At 38.4% G+C, this 12,998-nt stretch overlaps 1 protein-coding gene across 1 annotated transcript in view; it reads left to right on the top strand.

Annotated features, from left to right (window-relative positions):
- The window catches only part of LOC139740146 (carboxyl-terminal PDZ ligand of neuronal nitric oxide synthase protein-like), a 54,853-nt gene that overhangs the window by 27,335 nt on the left and 14,520 nt on the right, over positions 1–12,998 (top strand). The window contains exon 2 of the mRNA XM_071650734.1: positions 1,883–1,954. Within this exon, the coding sequence (XP_071506835.1) occupies positions 1,883–1,954 (72 nt within the window). The remainder of the gene's footprint in view (positions 1–1,882; positions 1,955–12,998) is intronic.

Genomic DNA, 12,998 nt, shown 5'->3' with positions numbered 1-12,998 from the left:
CTGCTTTACATCTTGTGTGTGAAAATACATTTGTACTTGCATGCAGCCGTAGTAAACTGAGAGAGCGGTATCAGTGTATTTAATGTATTGAAGTTAATTCAGTGATGTATCTTTAAATGTCAGAGATGCCAACTATCTCTTTTGTGCAGCATTTTTACTGGTTTTTCTCAGAAAATACTGTGAGTTTCTTGGAAAATAGTATATTTTCCAAATTGTTTTACTATACATTTCTATTGTAGAAAAGGTAATAAAACTGCTTTTCCACCAAAAATATGTCTTTTCAGTCTTCACAGCAAACAGGTTGGCATCTCGACTATTTAAAATGTTGAATACACATCATTTGCAAATTTTCAGACCTAAATAGTGCGTGCATGTGTATGAGTGAATGTGTGTACAGTTGTATGTGTATTGTATGTGTACATGTGTGGTATACACTAGGATATGGGTGTGTGTGTGTGTGTGTGTTTGTGAGGTAGAGATTAAGAAATGGAGAAGATGTTTGCAGATATGTAGCCATGATCAGTGGCATACATTAAGTATAATCGTAAATCTGTGCGAGTACATCTCTGTGTATATCGATGTGCCATCTATGCGTCTGACTCGAAGATAAACACAGGCTGCGGTCTGTACTTGAAGGAGGTGGGTTTTTAGCTAAGCATCTCGGAAACCCGAACCGGGATTGTCATACCAGCAAATGCGGCATTTCTTGCGGTCATCCGATGTGACTTGCAGCTGCTATTTATAAACTCCTTACTCCCGTTCTTCCTCAGTGTGAAAAAATATCCCCCCCCCAAAAAAAAAGAAAAAAGAAAAAAGAGGGATAAAAAAAGTTCCACATCCATATTTATAAGACTAAGAGAGGATTTTATTTTCTGATGTGTCATGTTCCTAAGTGTTTGTTTTCTGCATTATAGATATTTAATCATTAATGTTTAACCTTTAATTAAGGTATAAGAGAAACAATGCATACTTTGCAAAAATGACATTTATAAGAACTACATATTGTCTGCTTTGAGTGTTGATTGGCACCGAAAACCCCATAGCATTGTACACACTGTCTAAAGTCCCTGGTACAGAAATTGTTAAAAACCACATGTTAGTTAGTCATTCTGAATAGGTCATCAATCTTTCAGCTTCAGTTTCAGCTTCAAGCTGTAATATGTTTTTTATCCAGTCTCTTTCATTTTGGACAGACAGTAGTTGTGATTCCAAACTGCAGATCTTTTTTCTGTTGAATGGAGGTCAAGTTTTGTCATCTTCCAAATGTTGTACCAATGAAATGCAAGGAATTTGCAGCACATTTTGGTATCTGTTATAGGACAAATGAGTCATAAGAAATAATCACAGAGACTTTCTTGAAGACTTGTATTTAATTTTCATTAGTGGTGATCTACCATAGCTTTCCGCACTGCACTATACTGTTTTATTTTCATTCAAATGCAAAGTACTGTAAAACACAATAAATAATTCGCGGCATGAAAATTTTGCGAATTGGAGCCGATGGGCTTTCTCACAGCATGAAATTTTCGCGAATTGCCTTGGCGTCCAGTGCATATTGCGTAGGCAAGAACTTTCGCTTGCATTTTAATTTTGCGAATGTTGGCGCTCACAAAATTCGCGATAATCAAAATGCACCCGAACATTCCTCATTTTACAGTCATTCCTTTCACATGCATGTACTGTAGCTAAGATACACCAAATAGAAACTTCGCCACTAATCTGGTCAACCTGTATGCATGCACACATTTAAAAACCATGCATACAGTACATCATACATGTATATATCTACTAAAAGATACAAATGATTAATTCAAATGTAGAATTTGAAAGGTAATGATTGAATTGAAAGATTAATGGTTATTTTATATTGTCTTCCTCACAGTACATCGGTACACTGGACGTCCCCAGACCAAGCAGTCGCGTGGAGATCGTGGCTGCCATGAGAAGAATAAGGGTGAGTTTGACATACGAAGGAAATTTCAGTTCACAGATGTTTTCAGAACTCTTGAGAATATTTCTCACTACGTAGAAAGAAAACATTTTCAAATTAGAGATAAAATTTTGAATATTTCACAGTTCAGCAATTCACAATTTAATTTCTTCTTTGTTTACATAAAACACAAGGCACTACAGTACAAGGTATACAATGTCGAAGCAAAAAAGTAAAGAAATATGTATACACACCATAGAGAATAATAGTAAATGTACAATATGTTTTGCGGTAATACACTTAATAGTACCATTCTCATTTAGGAATTATCACAATTTGATGCAATAGACTATAGCTGTATTGTATTCAAATGCCATGCATGCTTTGTTACCAAAAGATTGTCTAAACAACCACAAGGCTTGCCGATGGCTTACCCTACGTAGCAACAACTGATGAATGCTATTGAAACTTACCTGGAGGGAACAGGTGAATATTAAATGGCTCCTTAACCCATCCACGTACGGGCCTCTGTGTAATCTGTAATATCGTGCCTGCCTAGTAAGTTGGCCATGAACTTGGGCGCGATCTTCCCTACGGCGCGATCTACACGCGAAGAGCATTCATACGTCATCGAAAAAACTGCCTGTGTCATTCCCACTAGGCAGGAGGGATGATGCGTGTACACTCGTGCTAATATGCACTTAGTTGACTCAATACAGCACTAGTTTATGTGAATTTTATGAAAAGAAATAATAAATTGTGCAGGAATTATGAAAAAATATTGTTTCTGTGTATTTCATCGATAAATCCTCTTCATTTCAAGCCATCTGTAATCACATCTTACCCACTTGCGAATCGACGTGTCCATAATGTCCTCGAGCCCCCCCCCCCCCCCCCCCCCCCCCCCGAGATAGCTCTGGAACATTCCATTCAATGACGGGGTTTTTATTTTGCAACGTTATCTAATAACTCTCATGTAAGCAAGTTCTTGCTATGGCTAATCTATTTTGTAATGTATCATAATCTATCTATGCTGAGATAGCCTAATTCAAATTTGCAGAGACATAGAAAAAGATTTGTTTTACAATCGTGATACGTTCAACTACTCATTTACCCTGTGCTGAAATCCGCATGTCTGCTCCGCACATGTTATCGCTATCGCTCAAACTTCGATCGCGATGGCTTGTGTGTGTACAGGTACACAGTGCTAGTGTGACGTGTGTGGAGAAGCATGGGGCTGAAAAAATACGAACTCCACGTGGTGTAGTAGAAAACAAATCGGACGTTCGAAGTCGTACATTCAAGAGCTAAAACAGACAAATAGCGAATTCAAAGTCCACTGAAAAGGTCTTGACATTGTAATGTATGTTCCAAAATCATGTCTGGCTTAGTTTTGAGAGAATTTTCTACACGCACGAGATCAGGAATGAGATCGGTGAACTGGCTAACAACGTGTGTACTGTGAACATGTGACTGGCTTGTGCACATGGCCTAGCTAGGTGATCGTGAGGAGAGTGCGGCAAGAACGCTAGGAATGCACCCGAGATGCGGTGTGTTGCAAATTCTTGGGGTGAAATTAGACTTCCTTCTTCAGCCCGTCTAGTATCTATATTTTTTTTTCAATAATTCTAATTCTTCATAAAATCACGATAAAAAGACTTCATATATTCATTTTATATTTTAGAAGCGTAATATGAAAAATTTTGGTTTTTTTTTTCAGTCCAAGAAAAAAAATAGTTTGAATAAAAAAATAATAATAAATAGTCGTTCTTGACTCAAGTCTAATTTCCTGCGCCTTCTTGCAGTTACCCCGCAGTTGCCCATGGATACGATGCATAATCAGCTGTTTACTGAGTCGTACTAGTGTACCACCCTACTGCTCTTGTTCAAATTGAGAGGATTGTTATTTTATCGGCGGCACTTAGTTGTATAACCTCATCCAATAAAAAGACAAATTCAAACATCAAATGGTGTGACAGTTTTTGTCAGAATTCCCTATCAATTTCAACTTGTTGCCAGGATAGTTTTCAGATTTCACTTGCTTCATTATCGAAGCTGTTTGACATTTGAAAGAACTGCTCCATAAAGAAATCACCTTTCATTTGTTATTTATTTTCACAAACAAGCATTTTGGTCACTTGAATATTTCTTAGTATTATTTCAATGTCATGATATTTCATGATGGTTATGTATTCTGTCTTTACATGGCAAGATGGGATTTTTTTTTTCCATCCAGGGTCAAAGAAGAAAGTGACAGGAAGGAAACCAAAAGGATAGGGAGGAAATGAAAAGGATACAATGAAACACCTGATCAGCAGGCTCTTTTTTATTACAATGGTGAATGCAGTACATCAGAATTTAAGTACAGTTCTAAATAATTTATCAGTTGAAAAATGAGCAAAGAAAATGGATTTCATCGAGTTCTAAATGAAAACTAAATTAGCATCGCCATTATGATTTAGATCTAGAACCTAGTGCTAGTACTACAGAATAGACCTGATGCAAACTTGTTGTCAAGCTTTTGGTTGAGTTTCTTCAGAGACACGAATTTTGGTAGCACAATACCCGAGTGAATAAGAAAAAAGGAAAAAAAAATATAAATACACAACTGTAATGCAGGTCTCTAGACCACTCCCGTGCACGAGCGAGCATCAGCCCCCGTTTCTTCAGTGTCACTCTCGTCATTGGCCTAGGCTAGGCTACTCGTGTCGTAGTTTTACTCGCCATCATCAATGTCATACATGGTTACACAAAATAAATTACATCTTGCCATCACCTCAACCACAGCCAAACCCTGAATATCACTCCCATCATAGTCACTCTCAGCTCACAAGACATATCAGCAAACGATACAGACATCGCAGACCTAGCTAACTAGCTCTAAACGGGGTCCCTCCAAACATAGTTGTAACTACGCCACGTTAGACATTAGTTGTACACAAAAATGAAACGGAGGTGAAAAACTAGTAATGAATACACGAAGATCATCAACGATGGCATATTACCGTAGAAAAAAATACACAGAACATCTTCCACCCAAAAAAAAATCGAGGTAAAAAACTACGATGAGAAAAACTAGGGTGAAAACACGATGCTTGGAAGACGAACGATGAAGACACTACGGCAAAAATGCTTACACGGAAAACAAACGAGTGGGTGCCACACAAACCACGCATACGTAGATAAGCTACATCGTGTTCAATCAAAAAACTCAACAAACACTAGGACAAAAACTCACCTCTAAATTGTTGCAAACGAGATAATCACTTAGAAAAAATGAACAAAACACTCTCAGAAGTACGATTGTACTCTGAGAATGAAAGATATAGAATGATACGAAAGCAAAAGAGAGAAAAGAGAGAGAGAAATGGACGGGAAACCTAGAGAAGTTACCCACACTCACTAACGTAAATGGAATTCAACACACACGCCCCCGTGCCCCAGCATAGCAGTACACGTACACGTACGTACACACACAAGGAGATATCGTCAAGCACTCTATGAGGAGATCGATATCACGATACCGCGCGTAAGAAATCACTGCAGTTGCTGGGGCAACAAAGATACATGCGCGCTGTAAACATGAATATTGATTAGTTTCTCAGCAGGCTCGAACCCCTGGTAGGTGTTTTGGCCAATAAGAGACATTCTAAAATATGTTTCTTTGCATAAATTATTTTTCTGAGTCCCAGTAAGGATCTCTGTGATTGGCTAAAATTATTCTAAAGCTCCTGGCCAAGCCTGAGGTCCTAGGACGCCCTCTTTTGGTCATAAATAATAAAAACCACGTTTTTTGTGGGAGCTGACGGGGATGGGTTAAAAGGCCTTAGGAGAAGAAACATACATGAATTTCATCACATTACTAAAACGGTCTCTTGGCTAAATGAATAATGTGAGAAATGCATTTGGGAAAAATGTGATTTACTATGTGTAGTTTGCTTTAAAGGCACATGGTCCCGTTGGTTTAGTCAAATGCGTTTGCGGGCGCACAGCGCAAGTTTCCTATAGAGACCTACGCTATTGACTCCTCTTTAGCACTTACGCTGTGGCCCACTTCCCCGAGTCCGAAGAAGTCCGATTCACTGTAGTCAGTGGTCGGATCACAGTTTGGCTCATGATTCGGCTGAGGGGGATGACAGCTTTAGCAAACTTCTTTTGTGATGTCATAATAACAAGCACATATTTTATATGCATGCACCCTGGCATTACTACAGAGTACTTCTCTGCGTGATGCGCAGAGAAGACAATGAAGGCAACGTTACTTTAATAGTAACACCTACGCACTTTACTCTTGATGACAGCTCAACTTCGTTAATTTTCGTATCGATGCTAACGGTGATCGGCAGTATCATCAGCAGCGCCCTCTACACTACCGGGACTATGCACCTTTAAGACTGCGGTTCAAGAAGACTTTTATTGCATGAAACATGTTTTTATTTAAGACACACATATACAAATGAGCTTTCTCGAAGTGTGAAACTAATTATAATTTGATGTCATCCACTAAAACCGGTAATTGTTAATTCCAGAATCTTACAATTTGCAGCAGCTGTTTTCGAGGACAGTGTCTCCTTGCCACCTCCAACTTCTCCCTCGTAAGTCCATATTGCCAATTTGCCGAGATCAGACAGATTTACATTGCAAGCAGACATGCAGCATTATGGAAAGATCCAAATTTCTTGGTGCATTTGTAGCTCATCAGATTTGTGAATGTGTTGGAAGAAGCAATGCAAGACACGTACCACCCATTCACTATTTTTCATTTGTTTTCTTTTTTGATGAATGCAAGTCTTTGTGTCTAAAATTAGACACTCATTAAAAAAAAAAAATTTGATTTACTCAGGATGTGTGTCATTGCACACATTGCTATGGATGAATGTTAAGCTGTGAGGAAGTTGAAAGAGATTGTAATGGAAGCATGAGTCTGTGAGGAGATTGACAAGTTTCCTACAATGTATATTGAGTTTCTGTTGTTCTTTTGGTTGTATCATTCAGCATTGTTAATCACCAGACATGCTTGGGCAAATGTATTTTTTCGTCTCATTGATTCCCTCCCCCCTCCTCCCCGATAATTGCTCGTTTATCAGTCCAAAAATTGTCTTGTAAAGGTTGTATTCTGTCTTGTAAATGTTATATCTTTCTTTGTCAGGAATTCAGTCATGCAGAATGATATTTGCGAGCTTTAGATCTGTGACATGAATGCTATAAAAGACAACACTATTTAGGCTAAAAATGCTGTTCTGCACATGCACATGGTAACTGTTTTCACTGTTCAACCCAGGAGGCTGCACCATCTTAGCATTCATTTTGCAGATCTAAAGCTTGCTATTGTGCTGTATAATGAGGTCTTGCATACATGTATGCTTTTGTGTATCTTTAAAATCACTATTCTTACTTTTTATAGGTAATGTTTCATGAGAGAAAATGAAAAAAAAAATCTTTCATTCGAGCACTTTCTGGTTCATGCAAAATTGTTTCAATAACAGATTTTTTTAGACGTTTAATTCATAACTGACTCTTAAATAAGCAGCACATATTTTTGTAGATTACATTCATTGTTTATAAAATTTCATAGTTGCCAATCTGATGATGTCAAGATGATTGTCTCTGCAGCATATCTTCTGCCATGACTTGATTGGTTAAGCTAGCCCATGAGTGAGTGAGTCTTTTAAAATGATTAGGGCATTACACATTGGATGTCATGTGCCTATTGAACATGTCACCACATACCACGATAATCCGCTGTCGATCAAATCCTGAAACGCCAAGGGGCTGCCCCTGTCTTAAAGTTTGCATTACTACGAGGTCCTGCCACACTACAATGTACATGTTGAGTATCTCTTGCTCGGAAAACAGTTTTCTGTAGTTTGTACCTTGGTTCAATGTACCTGAAGGGGGGTACCTTTGCTCCTCCAAAACACACATACACACATGCAGAAAATAATGGCCTCCCATGACAGGACACCTGGGGAGGGTGGTATCTTCCCATGCATTCACAGACAGGATCAGTCATTAGGTTTTGCACTGAGATGTACGTGGAAATAAATTTTATGTAATACGGTTCACACTCGGCAAAATAAAATATAACAAACAAACAAACAAACAAACAAACAAACAAGTGATGTGAAACTATATTCAATGTAATATGGTCCACACATGCCAAAATAAAACAAACAAACAAACAAACAATCAAACAAACAAACAAATTATGGCAAGAGCCCCCCCCCCCCCAAGAAAAAAAAAACGACAAAAGTGCTTATCAGGACAGGTAACACTTTCTTTGTGTGTGTGTCAACACTCAGTTCGCATCGCATTGTGAAAATGAAGTTTCCACAAAAAAAAATGTAAATTTGGGGTGTGTGTGAATGAGCCTTCCATCTCCTTGGTAACACAGTCCAGCACAAGCAAAGGCATGAAGCTTGAGGTACAATGGTCCCAGAGAACTTGAACACTGTTCCAGACCCAAGAGATATCCCACCCCTCAAAACAGTACATGAACATGAGTGCTTTCTGTTCAACAAGCTTGGTCTGCGCAACAAGAGCAGCTAACCCTGTGCGACAGAACATCACGCTAACACAGTGTGCATCCATCAGATCTGGAATTGAGATTTTTCGTCTCTTGCGCCCCCTTTTTTTTTTTGTCCTTACTACAAATCTGTCATTCCAATCCAGAGAAGAATGTGCTGGTTCGCTTTCCAGCCGCATTCCAGAAGAGGGTAATGAATGGAGCATATCCCAATAGATTAATTGCCTTAACAAAGGGGGGCAAACCTGGGCTCAATACTCAGTGAATGAATTGATGGAAGAGACGAGATGTCCAGGTACAGAGCTCTCTGTCTGTGGACTAGTCTAAAAACAGACTTTGTTGTAATCAACGTGCATCTGCTTTGGTTCGTAGAATCGTCATCAAGAACCATTCTAATGGTTTTAAATGTGGAAGAAGGGAACTGAACTGTAGAGGAGCATGTTTGGGTGTGTGTGTTGGGAAGGGGGAGGGGTGAAGATCTCAAAAAAAAAAAAGATGTGCCTGTGAACTTGATTATTAATCATGTCTACAGCATGGTTGCCTCCTGCCATTTGTAACTTCTACCAGGAAACATCTTTTTGACAGTATAGATGAAAATTTTCCTGATACTATTTTACATGGCTAGTTTTGAGGTTATTTACATAAAAAGTGGATGGCAGGATTCTGTAGTGTTCATATTTCAAAAAAAAAAATCAAATCTTTTAGTAAAAATGAGATAATTCCTATTGGATTAATGCTTTGCCCAGTTTATTATTGGAAATCGAAATGTTCTTGCACAGATATTGTTTATTTTTAGGCTGTGTAATGGACTGTTAAGTCTTTTAGCTGTTGCCAAGGTGACCGTGATTGGTATATCAGAAAACCAGACTTCATGGACTAGATGCTGTCAACACCAGAGCCTGTACTGTGAGCATGTGGGAAGGAATCGTAGGAAGAAAAAAAAATGATCATGCATGACATCATCGTCGGCAAACCCCCCCTCTCCCGGCGAATCGCACGTACGATGATTTCCGCGTCGGTGAAATATGCATCATGTCTCGTGGTCGACTTCCTCTCGAACTATCTCGGCAGCCCCGCTCGGAGGAAAGGAATGATTAACAGCAATAAAGATTTAAAGGGCAACGTCACTCTTGTGGGGAGTGTTATGGTCTTATATTTCATGAATTGGCAAATAATGCCAGAGCTTCCCACTCACAGACCTGAGAATGATTTCACATTTGTTAGTTGAGCACATGGTTGTTGCTTTTTTTCTTGTTTTAAATGTCATCAAGCTGTCTGCCTGTACACTCCAACCAGTGAGTCAATTATGTGATTGAACATAGAGAGCATAACTGATGCTGTAAATTGATCTTGAAGGTTGCGTGTGAAGCACAGTAAATGGTCCATGCATTTTCTCTATAAAAATGCACACAGCACAGACTACATGTACCTACATACATTGTATTATACTTGATTTATGAAGGCATTGGGGAGTGATTCCGGTGAATCTTTCATATGATATAACAGATGAAAATTCAAATCCAGCATATGACTCTTGAAATTAATGTTCTCAAAAAACAAGAAGATGGAAAAGTAGAAGTAAGTTTATATAGGGAGATCACAAGTTGTAGACTTTTGAGATATTTTTGGCAGAAAATATGTCCTTTTTCAGGAAAAACTGATATTATGTGGATATGATACCTGTGTAAGTTACAATCAATCCTGCCTGGTTTTCAGAGGCCAAAGATAAAGCAGTGTTGATCTCACAATTCACAGACTTGAAATTTGATAGGACCTATATTATCCAGTGCATATTATAGCTCTACTCCCAATGTTGGATTGACTTAAAAAGAAGAGAGCTTAATGCATATCATGCTGATAATCTACAACCATTTAACAAATGGTAGAGTCACAGATATGAAATATTTATGTGTCAGGCTCTTACCTGCTCCTAGTTTGGTTAATGGGAGGAATAAAAACTTGTTTCCATGGCAACAGCACTCTCTGTGGACACCTCGGTAGAGGCGGGGTTCTTTTGAAAGTGCTGTGTCGTGCGTCAAAAAGCGATTGAACCTCTCTTGAAGCCCCTGGCCAAGCAGTGGATGGAGTGAGTGCAGAAAGCAGGTGTGTGCCTAGTGGTTTCTGAATGCACTGCCAGGGCTAAAAATAGGAGACTTTCTTTTTCCTTTCCTGTAGAGTCCGTAGCTACAGGGGCTCTCTCTCTCTGAGCTAGGTTCAGCTTAGCCTTTATTCAAGACCAATTGAGAAATTTCTGCATTGGACATTATACGAAGGTCCCACTGAATAGCATTTTTAGTGTGCTCTTTTATGCTCATTTGGTTATCAAAAAATGTAAATGAGTGATGAAAAGATATCAGTCTGTTTTTTTCCCCGAATATTGATACTTGGTGTATATCCATTCATTTGATTCTATGATACTCTCCGTTCATATCATGATTGACTTTGAATATATTTCTTTGCCATAATTTCATACGATATATTCAAAGTACTGATTATCAAAAGATAGGTATCTAGTTATTTGTTCTCCTCTGGCTAAGTTGCACAGAGTACTACATGACTACTAAAATGTGAAACTGCATCAATAAAATGATGGTGTTGCTTACATGTAGGTTGGAAATCTTAGCTAAACTGTGCTCTGGCATTGAAGTGAGGCTAAAAGCTGGATCTCACAGCCGATTCGGTGAATGCAAATGAGTTAGTGTGACGGAATTTGGTGGCACTGGCAGGATTTGAGTTCTGAGGGGACCGGAGGGACCCTGTGAGAGGTTTTACTCTGTTTGGCTGCTGGAGACAGATGGGTCAAGGGAGAAAAGTCACACAAAATCTGTGAATTTCATATTCTGATTGAGAAGTGCAGATTTTTTTCTTCCTTTTTTTTTTCAGAAAGAATAAATCTGAGAGCTAACCTGCATAATATGAAAATTAGGAAGAAATAGAAAGAGGCAGAGAAAAAGAGTGAAGTGTGGAGTGTGAGGTGAATAAAGGTATGGGATAGATTAGTAGAATGATACAGGAAGAAATGTGACAGTCATTTATTAGAAGCATCAAAATCAAGGCCTCATGTAGAATTGCTCTATATTTTTTTCTTTCATTTACTGTAGACATGGTATGCATGCTATATTGAATGCAACCTAAGTTGAAACTGCTTAATTTTTGTTTTAATTTAAAAAAGATAGAAAAAATATATATTGAGAGCAGACACATACAAGATATGACTTTCCTGGTGCACAGTTGTATTTTTAAGATATATTGTAATTTGGTGTATAATATATAGATGTGTCTTTTTACAATAATGTAAAATAAATATTTGTGGCATGAAATTTTTGCGAAGTGGAGCCAACGGCTTTTTTTTTTTGTGCCACGAAATTTTCACAAATTGCCACCGATAGGCCCCTATCCATTGCACAATAGTGTAGGTAAGAACTTTGCTTGCGTTTTGACTTTCACATTCATTTTAATTTCGCTAATCTTGGCTCTTGCAAAATTTGTGAAATGAAAGTGCACGTAAGAAATTTCTTGTTTTACATTAGCCTTTAAGAACAATATCTACAGTGTGTGTTGTGGCCACTGCAGTGTATGTTAACTTTTTCCCCTACTGGCTCAATCAATCTGGCAATTCGGCAGCTGTCAGAATACTGCTGCTATTATTTCACCTGCCCTACAGATGATTTTGGTTGCCCCATAGCATATATGCATACATGTAATATAGCTTTTACTGAATGGAATGCAAATATTTTTCATGATTTCTGCAGAAATGAAGACATGACCACTAAAGGAATTTAGGCAGCACTATTATGAATTACTGGCTCAATCGGAAGACATGCCAAAACAATGACATTTAGCTGTGGTGATATATGACTTGTAACTATTGGAAAGTATGTCTGCTCGTATAAAAGTCTTTCTGCGATAGCTTTCCCCCATTTTACTGACAGTTTACGAGATTCTTATAGGAGACCAATTTATGGCTTGGCCAACACGTCAAGTCTACTAGCGTCGCCGGGAGTACATCAGCATGCAAAGACCCATGTAAATACAGTGTACAATTCACCGTGGAAGTATGGATGCACTTTGCTGATTGCAAATCAAAGCTTGAGATACCTGTGTTTATGTCATAAATGCGTCAGAGAGGTCCCCTTGTGCCTCGGTATTGCTGATTGCAATCAAAATTGTCATAAATCTGACAAGATATTTTGTAAGTTGGGTCCAACTTTTTAGTCTCCTCTTTGGCTATTAAAGTGGCTGATCACAGATCCATCTTAGCATTTGTTGCTATCCACTTAATATTTTTAATTACATTAAAAAGAATTGGCAAATTTAACACTCATATACTGTAAAACATGATATATTCGCGGCATGAATTTTTCGCGAATTGGAGCCGACAGCCTTTTTCGTGGCATGAAATTTTCACGAAGTGCCACTGGCGTTCAATGCATACAGTGTAAACAAGGACTTTCACGTACATTTTAACTTCGCGAATCTTGGCGCTCGCGAAATTTGCAAAATTAAAGTGCACGCGAAAATTCCACGTTTTACAGTACATGG

Source organism: Diadema antillarum, unplaced genomic scaffold, assembly GCF_040938485.1.
Source record: "Diadema antillarum isolate AM-2024a unplaced genomic scaffold, OU_Dant_1.0 seq00000837_RagTag, whole genome shotgun sequence".
Taxonomy (NCBI): Eukaryota; Metazoa; Echinodermata; class Echinoidea; order Diadematoida; family Diadematidae; genus Diadema; species Diadema antillarum.
This window is presented reverse-complemented; position numbering and strand designations above follow the sequence as displayed.